Source organism: Cucurbita pepo, chromosome 8 (genome assembly GCF_057944985.1).
Source record: "Cucurbita pepo subsp. pepo isolate OVF chromosome 8, ASM5794498v1, whole genome shotgun sequence".
NCBI classification, from domain to species: Eukaryota; Viridiplantae; Streptophyta; class Magnoliopsida; order Cucurbitales; family Cucurbitaceae; genus Cucurbita; species Cucurbita pepo.
In genome coordinates this window covers 5323821-5333297 of record NC_141805.1, presented here as the reverse complement: position 1 = coordinate 5333297, position 9477 = coordinate 5323821, and the positions used below count along the sequence as shown (strand labels likewise).

General features: G+C 34.5%; 1 protein-coding gene across 1 annotated transcript; it reads right to left on the bottom strand.

The window, feature by feature from the left end:
- Positions 1-558: 558 nt before the first annotated feature.
- LOC111784016 (glycosyltransferase-like At2g41451) lies at positions 559-9082 on the bottom strand. Its single transcript, XM_087126324.1, has 11 exons — positions 8651-9082; positions 8022-8171; positions 7859-7911; positions 7567-7675; positions 7329-7463; positions 7122-7166; positions 5727-5914; positions 5332-5473; positions 2221-2267; positions 1423-1510; positions 559-1303 (listed from the first exon to the last, which is right to left on the bottom strand). The coding sequence occupies exons 1-11, from the start codon at positions 8984-8986 to the stop codon at positions 1010-1012; spliced, it is 1587 nt and encodes a 528-aa protein (XP_086982450.1). The 5' UTR covers positions 8987-9082; the 3' UTR covers positions 559-1009.
- Positions 9083-9477: the final 395 nt, after the last annotated feature.

Genomic DNA, 9477 nt, shown 5'->3' with positions numbered 1-9477 from the left:
GGTGGTGAAAGTTTTTTTTGTTTATAATAATTTAAGGAATCAAATAAATTACAAAAGAAATGGAAAGAACAATAAGTGGATACGAGATATTTACCTATAATAAAAAAGTCAAATATGATAGCTATGATAAACCATAATACAAGACTAAATATTATACACGATATTTGTCTATAACAAAGAATCAAATATGATACTTATGTTAAATCGTAATGGAAGACTAAATATCATACACGATAATTGTCTATGACAAAGAGTCAAATATGATATTTATGTTAAACCGTAATGGAAGACTAGATATCCTCAATCATACAAGATATTTGTGTATAATATAAAGGGTCAAATATGATACATAAGTTAAACAACAATCACCATTTTTACTACATTTTGAAGTCATTATCAGTTGTTTGACGTCAATTTTTTTTTCTAAAACTTTGAGATCGAACTGTCAAATTCCGTAACCAAGGAAAAAATAAATCCCAACAAAATCAATAATGTAATTTACCAAATAATATACCATGTTCCATTTTTTGGTGATTAGGCAGAAAGAACATCCACAACTAAAATGAATATGGATTTGGATATCTTTTAAGTTACATTAAAATTGTAAAATTGTTTGTTTCCTCTGCTTTTCCTCATAAAGATGAGGGAATCTCAAATGTTTCAAGTATCTGCAAACAATTGAAAGCTTAAATCCAAAATCCAATTGGGCTACAAAAGAAAAAAAAAAGAAAAAAAAAAAAAAAAAACCAATCATTAATCTTAAATCCAAAGTCCAAGCTCTCTCTACAATTCTAACTCTATAGACCGTAAAATCTAAACCTGAAATGTACATCAGCCGCTTGGACAGTGATCGGGAAAACCCCATGAATTCAAACACTCAAATTTTTCATGGCAGCCTGTATCAGTCTCCGCTTGCTAAAGGTTTCCTTCTCTCCCAGACTGACGAATTCCAAATCCCACCACCCAGGACCGTGTGAAGTGGAAACAATTTTATAATGATGGATAATACTTATGTAGATGGAACTGGAAGATCATTGTCGAGGCTGGGCGGAGATAATGGTGGCATAGCTGAAAGGTCAGAGAGATCGTCCAGAAATTCCAGGACCCTTCTGGCAGCCGCTTGAGAATCCCCACCTCTATTAATACCAATCTTTCGAGAAGATATAACTCGAGATTTAATTGGTCTAGAAGAGTTGCTACTCTCAACAGATGATAAGAATTGATCTTTGGCCAGTGTATTTTGAACAGCAGATGAGATTACAGAACTAAAAATGCCAGAATTCCTCAATCCTTGAATAATGACCTGTAAATACAATAAAACATTTGAGTTTATCTTCCGCCATGCAGTTTTATTGATGCAAAACGATTCGTCTTCTAAGTTTAATACTTGAAACAAGAAAGATTTGATACAAGTTGACTCACCATAGGTGCATAAATCCGAGTCAGAATACCCTTTCTTAAGAGTTTCAAGTTCAGGGATTTATCAGTCCAAACAATTCGTTCACGATACCTAAAACATAACAGGAACTTGTTAAAAGCCAGACCAGGATTTATGTAAATCTGAGGATTGAGTCTTAGGATAACAAATAAGATAGCAACAATGCTGTCCATCTCCCAATGTATGCAAGAAAATATCGCAAGCTGGAAGAGGAGATAATGGGACAGTAGTAGGGAAGAATACTTGATACGAAATCTCACAACTAATCTCACGAAGGCTCTTTCCATAATGACAAATGTTCAGAAAAGCATTCAGAAAGACCTGGAGGCCAAGTAGCCATCAGAAATGAGACAACAGAAAATACTAAGGCCAGATTACCATTAGCCATCAGAAATGAGACAATAGAAAACACTAAGGCCAGATTACCATTTTGTCTTTACTTCTCTGTATTTGTAAAACTAAACCTAGAGATACTATTTCCACATATAGCTTTCTTCCTTTATTAACTACTTCACTAAAAAACATTCTAAAAAATCGAGCCAAAGTTTAAGAACAAAAAAAGGTAGGCTACATTTTATAACCATTTGGCTTTTCGTTTTTAGGTTTTGAAAATTTCTCTAGCATCATATTTCTAAAGATTTAACCCTGGCCTGTGCAATTTCGGACAGCCTTGCAATATAGATTTAGCCAATGGGAGATTCTACATATGCAACCCATGAGACCTTTATATTTCAAATCAAACAAATGGAGATGGAAATTTTACTAATGCGCATAACCATTACCAGCGAAGCATTTCTTCCTCTGTTGCAGTTGAAGCAATTATGAATGCCTGTAAAGAACATAGTGTGAAGATGTCAAAGGAAAGTTCAAAGTATACAAGAAGAGTGAAACTTAAATAATTATGCTTCCAAAAATTTGTACTTATACAAGAGGAGTTAAATTTAATGAGCCAACAGTGTTTATTTTAAGGAAGAATAATTTCATTGATGAATGAAATAGAAAGAAGTAAACACCACTCCCATCACTAAAAGGTGTATTATGTAAAAGATCTCCGATTAGTAATTAAAGATGAAGTACTATAAATCAGAAAATGAGTGTTTACATTTAAACCAATAAAGAGAACAAAAAACAATTAATTCCATAAGACTATCAAAATTGGATGTGCTAAATCTCTGAAAATTAAGCCATTTCTCTTACACCAAAGAGTCCAAGAAAAAAAACCTTGAAAAGTCAGCCATAAGACTTTCTTTGGTCCATGAGAAGGATGACCCACAAAGATCAGAGATGGTCTTAAAACTCTTTATATGTAGATGGCTCCTTTTTAATACATACACAGATATTTAAAAAAGTAACACAAATATTTCAAAAAAGAAACACACACAGATATTTAAAAATATTATATATTCATACAGGATTTGATATATTCTCGCTTAATGCATTACCTATCACTTATTTTCCTAACTAATGGCAAGTTATTGACGTTTGAGTTAGATTCCAACTGAATTGATGGGTTGGGAGGGTAGTATTTTTTTCTTGCAACAAATAAAATCTTCCAAAGAAAGGAACTGAGAGTAAATAATTTTTTCTTACAATAAATAACATCTTTGAAAGAGAGAAACTGCTGTGTATAGAGGAAAAACCCTGACCCTTTGAATTTGTTTGCCTCCATAAGACTTAGAACCAGAATCAGCAAAGAAACATGGTTACAGACAATGGACGACACAACATACGTACACACACCATTCCAAATAAACTGGCATACAGATATTGTATAAACCCATTGATTGATATATACAATGAAAATTTTCAACACCTTTCAAGTAAAAAAGTTCCCAGATAAATACGGAGAATGATCAGCAGTAATTTTAGTCTTTTCTAATCACCATTGATTCTTTGGAAAAAAAGAAAAAAAAAACCATTCGTTCTTTAGACAGAAAAAACAAAAGAACTGTGAATCTGAGAAGAAAAATGAATCTTCTCTCAAATTTGACCATGTAAACTTTCTATTGACTTGGGAAATTTCTTTAAAATTCAGCACCTCGTCATCTTGATGAACTTGCCTTCAGATATTTTTCTTCCACTGGATTTCTCATGCTGGTGTAATGTGGAAGTATGAGGCGTATCCCATCAGGTTTTTAATTCTTCCCACAAAAAAATTCTTTCCTCGTCTTCGGGTCACAAATATTTGAAATCCAACAATCCTTCCCATCTTCGAGAAATACCTTAATTGATTAGGAGTATCCTCCCTTAAGCATCTTTTCCACCCTAATAATGTTTCATCCTACAAGATCAGCAAGCCACCTGATATTCCAAGGGTTTTAACATATTGTTATCCAATATAGACCCAGCTTCTCAATGTTTATTAATCCTTCTGTCTATCAACTTCAATTTAGTTTCTTCAAACATCATAATTTCCAGGCAGATTCCTAATCATTCTTGTAACTTTAGTCCTTTTGCTACAGTCATCAAGTTCATATTCCTCGGGAGAACTTTTCACAAAAACTCCACTTCCGGATCTGAAACATGAGTACTTTTTTCACTATCACAATTAAAAACTGTGACCAAGTCTTTCTTTACAATGTAATTTTTGCTGGCCTAGCTTGGTCTAAATTATATCCCTACTTCAATAGCTAAAGTTTCTGTGATCTTGGTTGGGGCTAGGCTGTCCTCTCCTTATGTAATTTTAGGTTATCTAGTTGCTTGTAACAAGGTGGCTTTCCATTGGAATTTGGTAGTCTTGTTTTTGGAGTAATCACGAAGAGAAACTACTCTCCATCTTAAATGGATTTGAAGATTCCTTTGGAAGAAAATAAACTCTGTAGCATAAAGAGATAATTATGGATGCTCTTCTACTCTTTACAGGCTTATGGTTGGTTTTCTACTTTAAACAGGCAAATGATACTTCACTAAGTTCAGCAATTCACTAAGACTCACGTTACTAATTGCGTACCAACTTCAATCTCCAGCTGCTGGAATGAGAAGTCAAGTCTTGGGTTCTTGATAATCACACAATCCTGACAAACCACGAGGTGGAAGAGTGGCTCGGTCCAATGACCTCCCATGATAATATTCACCTCTCCTCTCGCATATATAGGATAAGAGGTGCTTGTGCAAATACTTTTTTGGTGGCTTCTCCAGTAAATCTTCCCTTATTAACTTGTACTAGGAGATTATATTCCCCAAAAAAAACTTGTGTTAGAGGGAAAGGTAAGCATCCAAGGGAAAGTTACTCTATAATGGACTAAAAGAGGAGGCTAAAGCTAAACAATAATTATTTTGATCCAAGCTAGACAACCAACCTTCTCTTTCAACCTATTTGGTACAATATAATCTTTTTTCTTTTTTCTTTTTTCCATTTTTCTTGTTTGGATAGGGAAAAAAAAAATTATGAAGAAAAAGGATAGTACAAAAAGGAGATGAGGTATCCCCATCAGCCCAGAGGATTATAAAAAGGATTACCAATTGGCGAAATTTGCACCAAATTTTAATTAAAAATACCTTCTGAGACTAGATACCAAGTAGAAGCAAAACAAGTAATACACTCCTTTGAGATTGGTAAGAGCACAGTCTTTGTGTGTCCAAGAGCAAAACAAGTAATTAGAGTGTCAAGGTAATTAGGATGGTTGGTCAAGGCTAAATCTCCCACCTTTGTGGAATTTCTTCCGCTTAAAAATAACTTGATCACTACTGAAAAAACTTCTGAAATATATATACAAATCTTTCTTTTATAAAAGCATATAAATACAAAATTAGAGTTAGCTACATATAGAATCATTGAGTCTTAAAAGAAACAACAAAAATAGTAGATGGAGCACAAGTAACAGTTGCATTGGCTTAAACTTAACTGAAAAAGCAGTAGAAAGAGAAAAAACACTGAGGGTAGTCGAACTCACAGCTCTATCAAATTCTAACATAAAGCATCTTTTAACATCATCTTTTGTTGGTTTGCAGCCACATCGATCACGTCTTGAAGTCAAATCAGTAAATTTAGGGTATGTGTAATGTAGAACAGCAGCTTCGTCCAACTTGACCTCACTATCATTGTTAAATACATATGTACCGAGTACAAAGAAATGATCAAAAATAGACCAAGAGTAATTAAAGAAGATATCCTCACTTTAACCTACTAAAGGCAAGATACAAGGAATAAATTCACTAAGAGAAAAAAAAAAAGAAAAGATTCCCATGGATTCCAGTAACGGTTAGCTATACTGCTTGGGAAAAAAATATGCTGACATAAAAGAATTTTAAGACATGCACAACAAATAGATAAAATAATAATATATACTTGGGAGTCTTCATGTAATTGTGCCATCGATGTGCCCCATTTGGACGAAGATGGTCTCGAATCCGAGCAGCTGATTTTCCATTTCCATATGTCAAGAAATAGTTTGGATTGCCACGGGTAGCATCTTTATAATTACCAAAGTATACATCTTTTGGGAGATGGTCATAATTCTTTTTAAACATTGATACCTGAACAAGCATAAAGGATTAAGCAAAAAACTTGGTCAGGTTTGACCCCATGACTTTTTGGTTCTACTCAGACTCTCTTCTGTTTCATAAAGAGTACACAAACTACAATATTTTATTCCAGGCTAAACAGAAAAATAAAGAACTTGTCAAGCTAAACCAAAGAAAAAGGTATAGGTTGCAAATGTTGTAATGAGACTAAATCTGAATCCAAGTTCCATTAATCAAAAAGAGGAGTCTGATTTGAAATTCCAGAGAAAGAGTGTGTGAGAGAATACTCAAACGAGAAATCATAAGGCAAGGTTTATGTGTTTTCTGAAAAATTCTTTCAAGTTTAATTTATTACATAGAATTTTAAAAACCATTTCCCCTCGTCCCTTCTCTAGAAAACTTTTCATTTTTTAATATTGGTGAGTGCTCCGCAAACTTATGCACCTCAACTATTCTTCGCCAAGGTGGGTAGACACATTTAAACTCATTCCCTTCAGAAAACTATTTGAAAAGATATTTCTTATAATTCCAATCACGACTAACTTTTTTATTTTTCTCAATACAAAATTAAGTAATTTATGGAGATTTATTTTTTTTTAAATTATCTATGAACAAAGAAACATAGATATAGTTCTACTTTCAGTGATTTGTAAACTGTTCAAGCAAACTCAATAACTGTTCAAGCAAACTCAATAACTGTTCAAGCAAACTCAATAACTGTTCAAGCAAACTCAATAACTGTTCAAGCGTCATAAGAAATTTTTAATTTTAAGAAATAGAAAACTAATTATTAAAACCGTATTCAACCAGGTCCTTACAATTTACAAGTTCAGTACCAAGTAACTACATGAGCTTACATTTCATTTCAATAACAATTGTTAAGAAATTTAACAGTTAAATTACATATTTGGATCATAATGGCTTTGAGAAAGTCAGAATTTAGTGGCTATGATGTTGAATGTTAGAATTAGTTCTTATGATTGATAAAACCCTTCTAGAGACTATTTAGGAGGGTTTTATCAAACCATAGAAAAAACATTCTAACTTTTAAAACTACAGAGAATAAATTCTAGCTTTCTCTAAACAAGAGGGACCAAATTTGTAACTTAACCAAATTTAACTAACAGAAAATTTCTGATTCCAAAGTATGTTACAATATTATTTTATCAGTTAAACACTAGCCAGGTAACTTTGAACAAAATATATGAAGAAATTATACCTCGCTGAAGGGTTCTTTTACGTCATCGCGCTCAACACTGCTCTCCTGAAACAAAATACAGCCAACATATCCTCCAACATCAGTGACAACATAAAGTAAAGAGATTAAGTTCATGAAGTTTTCTTAGCACCAAAGAGAAGACAACATTGGCTGAGACAAGCACATGGAGCAATCTTGAAGAAAGCTTTATGAAGTTGCTTCACTCACATAATTCGGAAAAATAACCATATCAACATTTGCAGGCACATCGGCAAGCAATAGTCTCAATGAGTACTCCCTCGTGCCCGCAGGGTGCATCAGTTCATCAGTATCCAGATGGATGATCCAATCCATGCCAGCATTCTGTTCAATAAAAAATTAATTACCTAGACTGAATTATTTTCGCATGTTAAAAAGTTGTGCGGATGTTCAGTACATAATACAGAGAGAGAGAAAAATACGATACCCTAGCCATGACAATAGCCATTTCCATATTTAGTGACTGCTTCACGAACAATTCATAATTACATGGTTTGTAGAAGAAGCTTGACAACCATGTCTCGTTCCAAATCCGACTAAAATTCAAACAAATGAATCTCAGTTAAAAAGAGTCGAAGACTATTTTTTCTGGAAAGAGACGCACGTTACAAAAGAGAATTCAGAAGCAAAACAATGAAAAAAAATTCCATGGAACCAAACAACAAAGGAAATACAGGGAGGGAAATGTTATTCATGTCTGGAATAAAAAATATACTGACCTCTTTGCTTGCTGCTCTTCTAGCTCTTTTGTTCTGTATATAACTTTCACTCCCTGAAAAACAAATAATTTTCAGTTGAACGTTACAACTCCAGAAGACAAAAGAAAGAAATTAATCAACATGGATTTCACAGTGGGAAGGCACAGCACAGGACATGGCTCACCGGAATGGTTTCTAAGACTTTCGACACATTTGGGGAGGCAGCCTTCCCTTCCACGAACAGGAAAAAGTTCGAAACTCCAATGACCTTGTGATAGAAGATCCAGGGTAAAGTCTGCTCTAAACCAGCAGAAGTGCTAGTTGTAATGCAAATCTGATAAGTATGAAGTTCAGAGACATAAGTTATACATTCCTGTCTGGGTTGAGGGTTCAACACCAACGTAAAAGAGTAAATCTCCTTTGCTGATTCTGTCGAAATAGCAAGGATATTACATAATCCTAATGAAAATATGAGAAAACTAACATCTAAGGTCGAATTTTTCTCAGAACATCATTGGCGTCTCACGTGAAAGCTAAACAAAATTCATGAATATATAGCATTCATTCGTAAGAATCAAACAGAACCGCCATTCGAAATGGAAAACGCAGCACAAAATGGGATCTAACAAACAGAGGCAGCCAAAATCAATCCCAGTCCTCAGGAATGAATCAGAGCTAAGAATTGGCCACCTTAACAAGATTGGATCAATTGACGCCACACCCAAACGCCGAAATCCCAGTGGCACAATCGATTAAAGATATGAAACAACCGAAATCCAAGTCAGGAAAAAAAAAATAAAAATTAGAACTGACCTTGGGCTTCAGATCCGTAGCGTAGTCGAACTTCCAATCCCGGTAATAAGAAAATGCAGGGGAATGAGTCCGACCTAGAAGATCAACACAATCCGAATTGGAAGAATGAGAAGGAAGAGAAGGAGCCGTAGTGGACATACCGGGGAACTGATGCTGGTCGGGTGACCAGCGAGAAACGGGGTCGTTGAGACCGCCCCGCCATTGGAGAAGGAAAGCAAAGCAAGCAAGAGTGAAGGGAAGAAGAGTTAAGAGGAGAAGCAGGCGAGAAGCAAGGGTGTGAGAGGGAGAAAGAGATTGAGAAGAGGAATTGGGTCTGAGAGAATATTGACCCGCCATGTGAAGTTGCAGAAGGAGAGTGTTTGGTGCATCGAGGGAGAAATGGAGAATGTTGAAGGAGCTGAGGAAGAAAGGAAGGATGGTATCGATGGAACCGTTTTGTCGTTAGGTGTTGTTTATTTATTTATTTATTTATTTATTTATTTGTTGGAAATTAAAATGGTGGAGTATGCTCCAATCCTGATTTGCCACGTATTTAAATTATTATTTTTTTGGATTTGGTGTAAAAGTTTAATAAAAGTTTAATAAAAACATATATTATGAAGGAAGATGAGATGGTCCTAAAGTTTTGGCTGCCAAACTAAATTTATGGTGCTTTTATTATATCCCAATGTTCAAACTAAATTTATGGCTCCCAAACTTCTCCCTTTTAAGCGCGAAGACTATCTCACCAACCAACAACATGTGTCTTTTTCAACATACTTGGAAGAATTTTAGCAGGTCATCCAACATAGAATCACTCCAACCAAAGCACACTTAACTTTGTGCAT

Excerpts from the sequence above, each read along its gene's own strand:
- LOC111784016 (XM_087126324.1), bottom strand. The coding sequence starts at position 8,986 with ATGGCGGGTCAATATTCTCTCAGACCCAATTCCTCTTCTCAATCTCTT. Across the intron at positions 5,474-5,726 it reads AATTACATGAAGACTCCCAA|TGAGGTCAAGTTGGACGAAG; the intron begins GTATATATTATT and ends TAACAATGATAG. Across the intron at positions 2,268-5,331 it reads TGTTAGAATTTGATAGAGCT|GCATTCATAATTGCTTCAAC; the intron begins GTGAGTTCGACT and ends TGTTCTTTACAG.